Here is a 14,523-nt window from a genome sequence, read left to right on the forward strand (position 1 = left end):
TGTATTTTGATCATCCTAGGTATATTTAAAAAGTAAGTACTCTAAGTGTCATATAGTTGTAGCCTAAAAGCTTAAAACCTAATAAATCTACTGGTATCTTTTCTATTACTCAATATGGGACTATAGCAATTTTTTCCACCTAACCTCACCATGCTTGCGTCACACTGGCTCTTCCTTAAGAGAAAGGCCAGGTCCAGTCTTACTCACCTCTACTGATTTCTCCACCATTTTAGTAATTTTTAGCGAAGGATCTACCTAAGTAATAAAAGTTTGTGCAATAAATTTAGCTTTGATATTATTTATTATTGACTCACAGCCTAAAAACTTAAGTTGTTAGGATCAGAGTCTCTAATTAATAAACTCATGCCGCATCTATTTTATTGATCAACATGAGACTATGACGCATGACTGTAACCTACTAAATATGGAAATGAATGAAAATGACACATCCTAGCATACCACATGCCATGAAGGAAACGGTGCTTTATGCCAAGAATAGCTGAATCCCACGGATTCCAAATCACACCATTGCCTTCCCCAGCCCAACCAACTCCCTCGCCTCCTGTTAGCTTTTTTCTTTTCTTTTCAGCATTACTTATGAAATTTTTTGTGTAGGGGAACATGTTTGAAGTCAACCCGCACGGCCCGAACATGATGCGGCGACTATTCTGATCCGCGGGAATACTTTTTCTCACACTTTGTTCTCCGTCTAAAAATGTGCGCCTAGTTGTTACCCGGGAGCTATTAATGAGCCTTTATTTATTTAGCCATTATTACCATTCATTGCCGTTATTTTTATTATTTAACCAAGTAGGCCTGAGACCCAAATTCCAAAATCCTGTACGGCCATAATTAGATAATTTCGAGTATCCACTTCAACAATTAAGGTGCCGGCGTCACTTTCCCAATTTTCTATTTTAAAAATATAAATAGAAATTTCATGCATTCAATTTTTAAAAATAAAAATATTTGATATATTACTTATTTTTAAAAATATTAATATAATACTTATGATGAAAATAATAATAATAATAATAATAACAATAATAATAATGGAGATGCCGGTAATGTTAGTGGTGGAGGCCGGCAATGGTAACAAAAATAATAGTGGCAAAAATATTGGTGATGAAATCAAAATAACAATGACGATAGTGTGAGAGAAGCGACGACAGTACGGCAACAATAATGAGATACGGGCAACAATGAAAAAAATGATGATTATGATAATATATTAAAAATGTAGCGTAGACAATAATATAAGAGTAGGTTATTATTGTTGATAAAAAATTGATGAAAACATAAAATTTTATTTTAAAAATATTAAAAATAAATATTTTCTATTGAAGTAATAAAATAATTCTAAAATAATAAGAAATAAAAATAGCGACAAACATATTAGCTATCGCAATTTTTATAATTTTATTTCAAACATAAAAAAAATTAAAAGTACAATTTTGGGCATACTCTAAAATAAATTTTTTTTTTACATAAACAGCTAAAATTATCCAAAACGACCAAAAAACACACGAACAAAATGCCTCCACCCTTTCTCAGCAACACACACACACAAAAAAAAATAGTTCAGTAACTCAAAAATTCACTTGGCTGGGGCGTGCATGGTACCCTCCCATTGCTCCCATTTGTACTTGCATTGCGAGTTGTGCCACGTAACGTAAATGGTGAAGACAGTACTCGAGCGTACTGCAAAACGGGGAAGGGGAACAAGAACAAAATAATGCCAAAAGACCTCGTAACCCCGATGTTCAATCGGTGGTACTAAAATGCTAATAAGTAATAATTACAACAATCTTTCATAAAAAAAGTTATACAATAATGATATAATTGCATTTTCCTACTAATTTTATAAAAGAAAAAATCGACAGCGACCGAGCGAAAGAAAGATCGATCTAAGGAGGAGAGGACTCCCGGGGGGAATGGAAGGGGAACAAAGGCAAAAGCTTAGGCGGCTCTCCGCCGCTCCTCGGCGAAGGATGGAGGTAGAAGCCCTTCTCTGCTATCGCTCTCTCCTCCCCCCGGCCCTCCTCCTCTAACGAAGAAGGAGAAGGAGTCGTTGGACTCGGAGAAGAGATGTTAAAGAAGAAGGGATCCGCAGTAGAAACGGGCGACGAGAAGCCGGCAGCCTCGGCTTTACCACTCCAAAGGTGGTGATAAGGTCTACTATAGCGAACCGAGGAGGGGCCCAGCTTGATCTCCAGCTTGGCGGGGGCCCGCCGCCTCTCCTGGAGCTTCTGCCGCTTTAGCAAGCTCGCCGGCGGGGGAAAAGGTGGGGCCCGGCTTCTGCGAGGGGGCCCACTGACGGGGAGCTTGTGAGGGGAGTCCTCGGCGACGCCGGTGAGCTTCTGGACCACCGCCCGGAACGTCCACGGCTCTGCCTTCACGTACATCGTATTATTTGTAGTAATAGATGGCGGCGGCGGCGGCGGAGGAGGAGGAGGAGGAGAGGAGGAGTTGGCCGTCTCCATCTCTTTGGCGTTGACGGCGGTGGGAGAAGCCATCAACAAGAAAGTGGAGTGAAAAAGAGCGAGGGGCAAAGGCAAGAGATGATAGTGGGGCTGCTTTATACTTAAATATAGAGCAAGTACTACTGTTGCTGTGCGCTCTTTGCCTCTTTCTCTCTCTTCTTCATTTGTTTTTCTCGCCCTCTTCTTTCTTTACTGCTTTCTCTATCTTCTATCTTTTCTCTTCCTGGTTTGTGCTCCCTGTCGTATGGGCATTAAAACCATAGTAAATGGTAATGGAGAGAGAGAGAGGGAGGAGGGACGGAGGGATGGTCATTAATGGAGAGTGGGGGTGGCAGAACGGCTCAAGGACGCCTCCAATGGGACGCGAAACGAGGAGATACAGGAGTCTGTGGCTCCCTCCTCTCTCTCTCTTCTCTCTTTCTCTCTGTCTTCTCTGCCTCTCTCTCTTTCTTTCTCTCTCTTCCGTCGGCTGGTTTGCGTGAGGGGAAGGAGACGCGGGCCAGAGCCTTGCTGGGTTGTAGACGCATTGGAGTGGATCAGCTGCGTCTGAAACAACTCCGAATATTTCTACGAGACATTTCGGTAGGAGCCTGCGTGAAAGAATGGTTGGCTGAGTTTACGTGGTGGACTCTTGTTGCTAGAATTAGTGTTCTATGTTTCATTTGCGCAGCCGATCAGTCTTAGAATGTCTTTGTCGTTCCACGTGGGGGCTAGGTGTCACGTAGCGTCGTTTCGCTGGGTGCGGAGATCTGTATCCACCCAGCAGCCAAAGATGCTGTTGGATGACGTGCCGCGTTCCTATTGGTTGATGGGTTGGGATTGTGGAGAAATTCTGGCCAGTCCCACCGCCCAAACGCGGCCTCCGGTCTCGAACGTAGGACAGCTGTTCCGTCCCAAACGACAAATAAAAATGCTGTGTCGCCACAACCTTAAAACTGTTCGACACAATGCTCATATATGGCCCTCCATGAAAGGCTTCATCCTTTGTACCGGAAAAAAAAAAAAAAAGGCTCGATCCCGCATGAATCACACCAATCGCCTCTTGCCATGTTGCACAGGTAACAGGTAACGTACCGGCGCTTTATAGCATTAGAAATGATATGGATGCTCTTAAGAAGCTTATGGTGTAGAGCCTCATAAGCTGTCTGGATCTCAAATTGTTTTTTTTTTTTTTTTTTTGATGAATCTGGATCTCAAATCGTAAAATGTAATACTTGAGATGAGGCGAGGGAATCAAACGAGCTTTTACCCTTTTGTTCCACACGAGATTTTTAAGATTTTTTTTTTCTCGTAGCCAGAAGCTAAACAACTATTGTTTTGAGGAAGCAAAATGATGCTGCATCGACGAGATAACTGACTTGGTATATCATCCGAAACTTGATTTCATTCAGAGCTTGCTTTTACCGCGACTGGAGATAAATTTTAGTCCTCTTACAATGGCTTTGAACTCAAAAACAACACCTACCCACACAAGATGATTAGGTTTTGAGGATCCGTGCGAACATGTATTTAGTCCCATATCGATTTTTTTTTTTAGTACATAACAATATCGATTATTAGCTGGATAGATTTTAAGTACTTATATAGAATTAAAAAATCCAAATAATACTTTCTGACTAGCTTTTTTTGGATGAAGTCATGAGTTATGACAAATGGTATCAAAGCAGACTAGGAGACACTGCTGACAGATTTATTGGAACTGACCACAGACCGACTGTGGTGTTTGTGATTTGATATGAATAGATTTGAACTCTTAGCTTAACGAAAATGTCAAGACTTAAATGAAATAAATTTTAATATTTATACAGAATCGAGGAGCTTAAATAATATCTTTCGACTAGCTTTTATTTTCTTCCTATTGCATTTGGAAATATTTGAGGACAATCCTTCGAACCATTGCCATGCATGTCATTTCTATAAATTGGATGAAGGATAGCGGTGGGGCTTGCCTTGTAGTGCCTCACGCACTACAACGTGGTTAGTTTTCACATCACTACTCCCCTCCATTCAAGTAGTACGCTTCACTCCTTCAGCTCGCTCCGCGTCCAAACGCCACAGCCAACGTACATCAGGAGAGATAGTGGCCTTCACCCACTCATCCATAACTCGTCAAAAGGGCAATCATGGGGACGCCCCTGTTCATCATGGCCCATGGTGGCTCCTCGGAAATCATGAGGAAGGGCAGGGACGAGACCATTCACGTAAGGTCACAGGCCATTTGTGGAGGACAGCATCATGTCAACTAGGCCCGAGAAGTACTCCGTATTAATTTCCTTCAAGGCTTGTGGCTTAGGGTCGACAAAAGGAACAGGGTCATAAAAAGCCAAAGATTTGTGCCACGACATTCCCTTCCATGATACTGAACTGGGAGGATCATCTTGTAAATTAGAGGATCATATAATATGGGTGTCATAAAGTTGCAGTACATGCATGCATCCATGGGTGACTGTCTCATGTGAGTGCATGTCTATATATATTAATCCTTCTAATGTCTAAACAAGTCAGCTTGATGCAAACTCTCGTAAGAATGCAAGACATCATGCTTTCGGATCCTCAGCTTGACCACTGCGATAATAGCACAAGAAGAATCCATGCATCCACCATGTGGCTTGCTTTGAACAGCTCGAAGTAATTCAGATCTTTTGTATTACCTGATTCGCTCATTGCAACCCACGTAACATTTCCACAGACAAATCCCAACATACCATCTAAATAATCTCAAGTTGGATGACAAGTACCAAGGCTTTCAACAAAATATAAAATTCAGACTAAATATAAACCTTCACAGATAAGTCAATCTAAAATTAATGAAATAAGTGTTTTTAATGTCAGCCGTTGGCATTGGATCTTTGCTCCGACTTTTAGGCCTAGTGATTAGGTTTTAAAAAATTTTATATCATTGAATTGGCATTACATTTTATCGATTGTTAGTTGAGGTCATGTCCACCGTATTTAAACTAATATGAGAATAGATCACTTAGAAGCTGTTTGGATAGTTGGTCTGAAAATTCTATGAGATTCGTATGTTGAGCCAGTACAGTTAGCAAAATCATAAGATTATAAGCTGAGTAGGCCTATATTCACAAATACCCAGAAGTAGTTTAGAGCAGGCTGATGCAAATGTCATAGGGAGGAAAAACAAATCTCAGCAAGTTTTTAGTGGGTCGGGTCCAATTGGATCCCTTTCAAAAGCCCATAAGCTGTGTTGCAGGATATTAACGCAAGCTAGCTAAGCTCCATGTTTTTGGATAGGGAGTTTCCCATGGACTATGGTTGAGAGAATTCTCTAAGAACTGCAACTTGGGTTATACCATCAAGAGGTTCCAAAGAGTATGATGGAATGATTGCATATTATTCTCCCAATAGCGACAGCTGCGGGGCTCCTTCCTGCCCTTTTGTATTCATTGTTGTCACTATCCTAACATCACCCTCCTTGTATCATAATAAGTTGGCAAAGATGGAGACTGGTGATCTCCCCCTCAAATTGGAGGAAAGCAAACGTCGCCAGCCAAAATATGTATTCAGGCAACCTACCAAAAAAATATAATATAATAAAAAGTATAAGTTGAATCTACCAAAAAATGATAAATTATTATTGATTCAGTTGAATCTATATCTATAATATAATAAAAAATATAAGTGTATTTTTGTTCTTTGTAGAGAAAGACGGGATGGTTACATGACATGTTCAAATGATACAGATATACATCAAGCAATACATAGAACAAGAAAATTTTACATTGGGCAAAGTCAGAGATTTGTTAAGAGCCAGCAGAGTCCAACCTCCTCAATAGTTATTAATATCTTAGATAATGTCTTTCCCTGAATCTTTATAGTAGTGCGACTCACCCCAGGCCTCACACGTATATAGGGGGACCGTTGATTGGGTAGCTTTCTGTGCGGCCCACCACTCCGATAGTTTCGTCTAGGTGGACAGTAGGTCTGTGCTAGGGCCTTTATGTAACCTTATATTTTTTTAATTTTGTTAGCCGCATTCATAAAAAATAGTTTTATGAACATAGAAATCCATCTCTTATGTGCTTTATCTATTGTTCCTTGAATCCTTCCAAATTAGGAGGCAAATCGGCGGGATCAATAATTATTTTTATTCATTTTATTATTATTTTTTTATACCAAAATATGGATCCATCCTCCGCATCCAATCCAATCCATTCACGGTAAGAGGAGCGAAGCGAAGAAACTAATTTCATTTCGTCACAAATCTACATGCATTGTCATGCAATACAAGATAATCCCTCCAATAACAAAATAATCAAAGGCTAATAACAGATGGCATAAAACAAGGCGAGAGGAATCATCTAATATGAGCCTCACTATGTGATATGTAGGCCTCACTTTACATAACTTTCCATATAACTCTTAAGGCAACTTGGGGCCCCGCCTCATGTTGTGAGGCAAGGCAGGCATCAAATAACTCTGTTTTCTTATACAGACAACGAAATCTTATGTTGAGGTTTATCTTCATCACAAATTTAAGGCTTCATGAGTATGGAAATTGCTGTCACACTCTTTTTATTTGTCATGGATCATTCGCAACCATGCAATGCCTTCACTTTTTTTTGCACCATCACTGGTTTCGCTGCAAAAATATGCTGTATTCCATTCATGGTGCACCCTTCTCTATTTCTCCCTAGACCCTCATGTGGCACCAAATCCTCCAAAAGTATTGTCTCACCTCCCAGCATCCACTTGCTCCTCCCTTAATATTGCTATTTTCTTTGGCCTCAGAGAACTGAACCCCTCCACAAGTTCCCCTTGCATGCAAAGCTTGTTCAGATCCACTTGATGATACTCTACAGAAGCAACTTAGTTGGCCACAAACACCTGGATCCACTCTTCAACAAGTCTACCATACTTGCAAAACTGCCGCATGGCTGCACCCTTACACTTAACCATGTGTCGTCTCTTCACCACCGATATCATCATCCCTTAACAATGTTCCGCCCACTTCCCCCTCCTCATAACTGGACCAACTTTCAAGAAAGAAAAAAATATATTTCATTAGCATTTTAGAAGTTTGCGAAAAAGCTTGTGGGACGCATATACGTTCTACTTGTGGATTCTTTGTCAATAAGATTTACATGGGAATCCACCATGTTTACATTCATACTTACTAGGGTATTATGATCCACTTTATTGGGAGTCCCACTGCAATGGTTTATCCACAATACCAGTAAACTTCTTACTTGTTCTACTCCAAATGTTGCAATGACAAACTCAGAGAGAGAGAGAGAGAGAGACTCACTCCATCGCAAGGCACTTTAATGCTATTATAATGTTTGATCAAAACATGAAGCGTTCATCATTTTGTTACCAGAACTAGATACAAGGAGCAGAAATCCCTGCATTTTGATCAGCATTATAACTAAAAGAACTGCAAAATTTGGACTTTGTAGTTAATGATGTAGAATTGCTGGAAACTATAGGGAAATCAACTGTTGTTATACATAGAGATCATACAACAATAATTATTTGTTAAAGAATTTGCTATCTTGTTGCATTATTCCTGTGAATGAGTTTGGCGCAAAAAGCCTGCCCCTACAAGCATGCCCATACGACTGCCAAGTATTGTTCTTGTTACTTTTCTCATCTTCAATCCAATGACTGGAATACCCACTTCTGTGAGATCTTTCTGTTATAAATGTAACTACAGGAGGTACGCAGTTAGACCATCAATTAGAAAGAATGCAACAAGGAAGCAACACACCAGGATACCTAGGCTTGAAAACGGACTACATGAAGAGGGGAGGGACCAAATATTAGACAATAAGAAGCTTTTTATCTCAATGGCATAAACCGCAGAACTTCCAGCAAAAGAGCAATATAGAAATATGTTCATCTGTAAGGTGCCAGTTTCATGGATCAAAGTAGCATATGCTGAACCAAAATGGTAAATATTACTTCAATCTTCTTTTTTATGATAAGAAAAAATAACTTTTATTAAGAGATTTTTAAAGGGAGGTTAATACCAGATTCTAGTTTTCCCCTACAAGGAATTCGCAAGTAAATGAAAATGCAATACCTATTCAGAGTGTCCAACATGGGCAAGCAGTTGAGAAATTAACACACCATCAAACAAACTAAACCAAATATTGTGCCTATGATGGTTCACAGGAAGCAATATGAGAATATCAGAGAAACCTGCATGCATGCCCAAACACACACACACACACACACACACACACACACACACACACACACACACACGCAGAGACAATTGAAAAGAGTTCAAACTGAAGTCGAAACTGATTGCTATGTAAAACTGTACCTTCAGAGAGAAGCTTTTCAATTGTTGAAAGGAACACGTCAAAAATTTAGGTTCCCTTTTAGCCCCACATTCTCTTTTGCTTTATCAACGATCAATAACTCTATTGGTTAGAAAGAGCCCATCAGATCCAACCAATAACACGTATGTTGGTTTCACTTCACAAAATTGCCCAAAATTGTCTTTAAATCAGAATAACAGGTGATCCAGGATGCAGAGGTTTGAGAATTTCGATCCACTCCAGTTTCCGCTAGAGCTTCTTATTGACCACCATCCCACGAAATAAGTCATGAGGCACTAGCATTTTCCCTTGCCTTATAGTAAAGAGTTTTCCGTACGTAGAACAGCATGTATGCCTGCGACGCCCTCACAATATTTTCACTGACATGAGTGATCCATGCATCATCACATCTATACCATTGATTACTTGGCCGCAGATAGGTTATGTAATGGCCAGCCTCTAGTCTACCATTGTGTGTAATCACTGCAAATAATTCAAACTCCGAAGCTAGCTCAGTGGCCGCATCCGAAATATCACCATCAAGAGCAAATATACGGTTGCCAAATCTGCTCCTTAGGACAGAGGATGATAGATAAGGTGTCATATCAAGGGAAAATGGAAAATGCAAATAGCAGTCAACCTTTCTTGACATCTTCTTGATTGATGAATGCTCGAACCTTTTTATATGAAAACAAGTAACTAATGGAAGCTTCCTTATGGACATCTGTTTCAGGGATTCTTGCCTCACTTTGCAGTGTTGACAAAAGAATTTTTGATCAGAATCTAATCTTTCAGGCCTTGTGAAGCGCTCCAAACATCCCATGAGTGTAGATACTCCACAAGTTTGGCTGGATAATATTAAATCATTCTCTCCATTGCATCCATGTGATTTTGCAGTGGGCACATTCACAGAATTGCGGCTAGAATCCAAGTCTAAAGAGAAGTCTAAACATGGGTCATATGTGGTAGATGTGAAGCCGCAAATGGTACAAATCACATCAGATCTCAAGACACCAGAGAACACCTTGTGAGCAATGCAACAGTCTCCATAGCCTGTTAGAAAAATAATAAGTTCATCAGAAAATTTTGACCATATGGAATCTCAAAAAGGGAATATGCTGAACCCCCACCCCCCACCCCCCTCAAAAAGAAGAAGAAGAAGAAGAAGAAGAGAAAACAACATCTATGGTTGTATGGTTTTAATAGCATACTTGACAAAAACACTCAAAATGTACTATCTCTAGCAGATCAACATTTTATCTTAACAACATGTCTGGTTTTAATAGCATACCTGACAAAAATACCCAAAATGTACTATCTCTTTTTTTTTGGTACAAAAAATGTACTATCTCTAGTGGATCAACATTTTATCTTAACTACCCACTTTAAAAGCAATTGCAAAGAACTGCTCTCAAGGAAATACTCATCCACCAGAACAGTGAAAAAAAGTTTGCTGGATGGTGTGCAACAAGTTTGACCATAATGCGATAATTTTCCAACCAAGTTTACCTAATCACATGATTCATTTAAATTAGAAATTTTACGCTCATTTTGATTAATAACAGTGGTGACAATTTTAGCATACATAGATGGTGCTCAGATCACCTATACCAGCATATAAATTTCAATCAACCACAAAAATGCTGCACCACCTTCTATTTATGACCTTCCAATAATAAAGCCTAAGGTAGTGAAGTAATGCAGTGCAAAGAGCTGAAACTACATGTATGGAGTCATGAGCTGCAAATTTGATGTGAAAGCAATCATGCAGCAAATAAATGGTGAACATCAATGGTTTGATGCAGATCAATAAATGAACATCGCAGTTTAATCAGGATCAGTACATGAACATCAAATTGGCAAATTGCAGTAAATGAGTCACTCGGCATTTCAAAATTTTAAACAGTGCAAAGGTGCCAAAATGCTTAAAGAAAATGGAACCAATACATCAGAAACAAACCACCTTGGCTTTGAGGTTTGTGTTGGTCTTGCTCCAAGTTTTCATGGATGCCATCAAGCATAGAGATGAAAAATTCATGTGCATCCTGTTGTTCATAGCTTGCTAGGTTTGATGCATGATGCCACCAACTGCAAAGCACAAGCTCACTAATCAGCAAAATCACATCTACCAGAACTTCTAAAGGAATTATATCTATGATTCAAAGAAACTGATTTACAATGCCAGAAAATTTGTGGCATAGTTTCTTTAATTGAAAAACATAACAAGCTAGGGAATGAAATACAATGTCTCAATCAATATATGAGAAACTTTAGGAGAAAAAACAACGGTTGCTCGAAGCTTATTGAACCTTGAGACCATGATTGCGTTGCTTAACTGAAATTTTAATTATTGCTGACAGAAGGCCTGCCCCTAATAACAAGAAGAAACCTTAAGCTGTATGCAACTTCTTGCGACACCAAATACAGATAGGACAACGCTTTCCATGATTCAACAGAATCAACCAATACAAGTCTGCATGATAACAAGGTTGGCTACTGTGCCATGAGAGCAGGATAGGGTGACATTGTGGTATACAGCTGAGTTTTGGGATCTGAAGCACAAGCATCAGATGATCTAAAACATATTTAAAATATGTCCAGGCAACCAATTATGAAAATAAAAACATATGAAATACAATATATTTTACATAGAAGCACCTTGACACAGCCAACTAAAAATAAATTCAGTAATAAAAAATACGAAATACAATATATTTTACATACAATTACCTTGACACGGACAACTAAAAATAAATTCAGTCTATGTCAATAAAAACAAGGAAGCAGGTAAAAGTTCAGGCCATCTCAGTTTATCTCTTAATGAATCTAACAAAGATCTTGTTGGAAGAAGTATCTCTCAGTGCTAAGCATTGTTGGTAGATGTTTATACCATTGACCAAGGAGATGCAAAATCGATGCGTGCACAGAAAGAAAATTGTAATTCCAATAGCATCTACACCATACCATTTTCAAGAATTGAACCCACCACAGATTGCATGTTTGCTAAGAGGTTTAAAATGCCTGTACCTGCATCGTCTATATATGCAAAAAATCTTAAGTAACTCAGGTCCAAGCCCATCACCATATTCATAATGTTACAATCTTATTTGCTGTTTAAAGCATGAACATCCAGCAGTGATGTCCCAATACTTCAAAAAAAAAAAATCAAAATTGCTTCCTAGAAAAGAGCATTTTTTTCATCAGCGTAGGACCAATTTATGCCAAGGAAAAATAAAGGTGAAGAAAAAAATGAATATAATATACAAACGACTGAGATCATCAGGTCATTTATTTGATCAAGGTCTCAGCATCTAAAATTGCCCGTAACAAATTCTAGAATCATAATCCGTTTGACTTACAGCAGAGACCTCTCCCTTTCAAGTAAACTGTTCCATGAGAGGAAAACAAGAGATGATATCACAGCTATTCCAAAACAAGACGAAAAAAACTCCTTTTCAACGCTCGGTTCACCTTCTCTTACAAGCCATCCAATTCCAAGGATTAAAAAAAAAAAAGCTTTCCCTAAACGCAGATTAAAAAAAAATGGAAACTTGTAAACAACAAGAAGTTGCTGCTACCTTGGGGTACCAATAAGATTAGACTAATAAACAAAATCGTCTAAAAATAGCTACATGAATACAAGAATTACAACGAGAGAGGCATAGAGAGAGGGAGCAGCAGCACAAACCTATAGAGAAACTTGGCGGGGCTGTAGGGTGTCCGATCGCCGGAAAAGACGGCGGAGCAGAGTGTATCAAGATCGCAAGCCAAGCACACCGACGACCCACCCGACGGCTTCCGGCAATCCCCTCCCCTTCTGCCAGCATTGGCGCCCTTCTTCTTTCCGCCCTTCTGCTGGCAAACGAACCGGTTGTGTCGATCGCTCAAGAAGTAGTTCCGGAAAGGCGGCGTGTGGAGCAGCGCTTGGAGAACCGAGTTCATGAAGCACGTGTTCCCGAGATTGTTCAGTCCCCTCAGCCCCCACGGCAGGGAAGAAGGAGACGAAGAGGATGTGTTGGCGGCGCCTATGGAGGAGGGATCGGAGTCCGGGAAGAGCAGCGGGCTCGATCCCCGCCGCATCGCCGCCCAATCCCCCGGATCCGCCGTCCACGGCCGGTAGTCCACCCTCCGCCGCTTCCTCAGGCTCTCCAGCCGCGGGCAGGAGGCGGAGGCAGAGGCGTTAGCGGCGGCGGTGGCCTGGGCGAGGACCACGGCCTTATCGAACTCGGCATCGTAGACCTGGTCGCGGCACGCGCAGCAGAACAGCTCCGCCCGGTCGACGTCGACGGCGATCTCGTGCCCCGGCCGGTACTCCTCGGCGTGGGCCGGCGCGTGGGCGGGGCAGCAGACGGAGGCGCAGGCGAGGCAGGCATACAGCCTCGGCCCCTTTCCGCCGCCGCCGCCGGCGGATGAGGAGGAGCAGGGGCCGCAGCGCGGGATCTCGTGGGGGTCGCGACGGATCTCGGGGCGGCCGAGGGGGCGGACGCAGAGGCAGCGCCGGAGGGAGCGGAAGCGCTTCGCGAGGCCATGGGCGCTGGATCGGTAATCGGCGAGGTGGGGGCACGGCGGCGGGAGGCGGAGGTCGCGGCGGCCGGCGACAACGGAGGATGAGGAGGAGGCGGACATGGGCAGCGGCGGAGGATCTGGCGGCGGCCCGTCGATCGTTTGTAGCGGTCGGCGTTGGCGGCGATAAGCCTCATCGATCGGATCCGGCCGGGTCTCGGTGTCGCGCGTCTCGTCTCGGTTTCGGTTCCGATTGAGCGATCGAATAAGACCCTATTATAGCTTCATTTATTATCTTTTTATTTATTAGCTTGTTAATTATTAATTATTTTTTCTCATAATTATATATTACTAATAAAATTGCACCTTTTTCTTGGACCTCTCTCTCCCTCTCCCCCTCTAGGGGGAGGAAGACGAGACGGAAAGGAGGAGGAAGATAGCCGAGTTTCTCGTTCTTTTTTTTCTGGTCACATTAAAGTTTTTTTTTTTGGTGGGGTTGGATCCAAAAAAGAGAGGAGAAGGGGGAGCAGGCTTGGTCTTACGAGGGCGATGGCTGCGCCGGATTCATCGACTGAGAGAGGAGACGGAAAAGGCTTTTGAAGAATAGACGGAAAGATTAGGGAAGGGGGTCGGCACCTGGAGTGGGAGGACGGGATCAGGTGCAAGGGTTGGCACAGGAAACGATGGTATGGGGCGGGTCAGAGAGCCACACGTACGGGGTCTTATTTTGGGGGTTTCGGAACAGGGGTATGTGTGAGGAGGTGAAAGGGCTGGTAGTGGTTTTGCTGTAGGAGGAGTGAGAGAGAAAGAGATTTGGGTTGCGTTGGGTCTGAGGGAAGCGGGGGAACTTGTTGGAAATTACGGGGAAAGGAGGAGGAAACGGTGGGCCTGTCTTCCGGCCGGTGTTAACGTCTTTATCGTTACCGTGCATGCGTTCGGGACTTGAAGTGACGGTACGTGGGTAACGAAGAGATTGGAAAGTGATTCCACCGGAGTCGCCACCAAGGCATTTGTGAGCACAACTCCGCTGGAGGTAAATATCCAGTGCTAAGCAAAACAACCCAAAAAAAATTATCGAAACTTTGAAAAGGATTAAAATGGAAAAGATATAAAAATTATTTACAAAATAAATAATGCAATATTGTCGAAACACTAATTCGAAATATCAACATTGAGAAAACAAGAACGGTAGAAAATACCCAAAAATGAACATATTGATTCGTAATTCATAAAATTCGTCGTGGAATATT

The 14,523-nt window shown here is 41.6% G+C and overlaps 2 protein-coding genes across 5 annotated transcripts; both read right to left on the reverse strand.

The window, feature by feature from the left end:
• Positions 1 to 1,566: 1,566 nt before the first annotated feature.
• LOC103710152 (VQ motif-containing protein 11-like) lies at positions 1,567 to 2,998 on the reverse strand. Its single transcript, XM_008795772.4, has one exon. The coding sequence runs from the start codon at positions 2,514 to 2,516 to the stop codon at positions 1,908 to 1,910; it is 609 nt and encodes a 202-aa protein (XP_008793994.3). The 5' UTR covers positions 2,517 to 2,998; the 3' UTR covers positions 1,567 to 1,907.
• A 3,677-nt stretch (positions 2,999 to 6,675) lies between these two features.
• Positions 6,676 to 13,858, reverse strand: LOC103710115 (ubiquitin C-terminal hydrolase 22-like). Of its 4 annotated transcripts, none has more exons than XR_005506974.1 (4): positions 12,459 to 13,626; positions 10,734 to 10,858; positions 8,773 to 9,823; positions 6,676 to 7,468 (listed from the first exon to the last, which is right to left on the reverse strand). XR_005506974.1 is itself a non-coding variant. In XM_039115971.1 (4 exons), the coding sequence occupies exons 2-4, from the start codon at positions 13,394 to 13,396 to the stop codon at positions 9,057 to 9,059; spliced, it is 1,830 nt and encodes a 609-aa protein (XP_038971899.1). In that variant the 5' UTR covers positions 13,397 to 13,546; positions 13,640 to 13,858; the 3' UTR covers positions 7,750 to 9,056. The 4 variants fall into 4 exon arrangements, 1 of the variants encoding a protein (XP_038971899.1); XR_001879631.3 differs by having other exon boundaries at positions 6,676 to 7,477; XR_604575.4 differs by lacking the exon at positions 6,676 to 7,468 and adding an exon at positions 7,746 to 8,151.
• Between the last annotated feature and the right edge of the window lie 665 nt (positions 13,859 to 14,523).

The sequence above is a fragment of the Phoenix dactylifera genome, unplaced genomic scaffold (assembly GCF_009389715.1).
Source record: "Phoenix dactylifera cultivar Barhee BC4 unplaced genomic scaffold, palm_55x_up_171113_PBpolish2nd_filt_p 000046F, whole genome shotgun sequence".
Lineage (NCBI taxonomy): Eukaryota > Viridiplantae > Streptophyta > Magnoliopsida > Arecales > Arecaceae > Phoenix > Phoenix dactylifera.

Bases quoted from the DNA above. Each gene is read 5' to 3' on its own strand.
- LOC103710152 (XM_008795772.4), bottom strand. From the start codon at position 2,516: ATGGCTTCTCCCACCGCCGTCAACGCCAAAGAGATGGAGACGGCCAAC.
- LOC103710115 (XM_039115971.1), bottom strand. From the start codon at position 13,396: ATGTCCGCCTCCTCCTCATCCTCCGTTGTCGCCGGCCGCCGCGACCTC. The intron at 10,859-12,458 runs GTTTGTGCTGCT...TGTGCTTTGCAG, and splicing joins CCCGCCAAGTTTCTCTATAG to TTGGTGGCATCATGCATCAA. The intron at 9,824-10,733 runs GTGGTTTGTTTC...TTTTTCTAACAG, and splicing joins ACACAAACCTCAAAGCCAAG to GCTATGGAGACTGTTGCATT.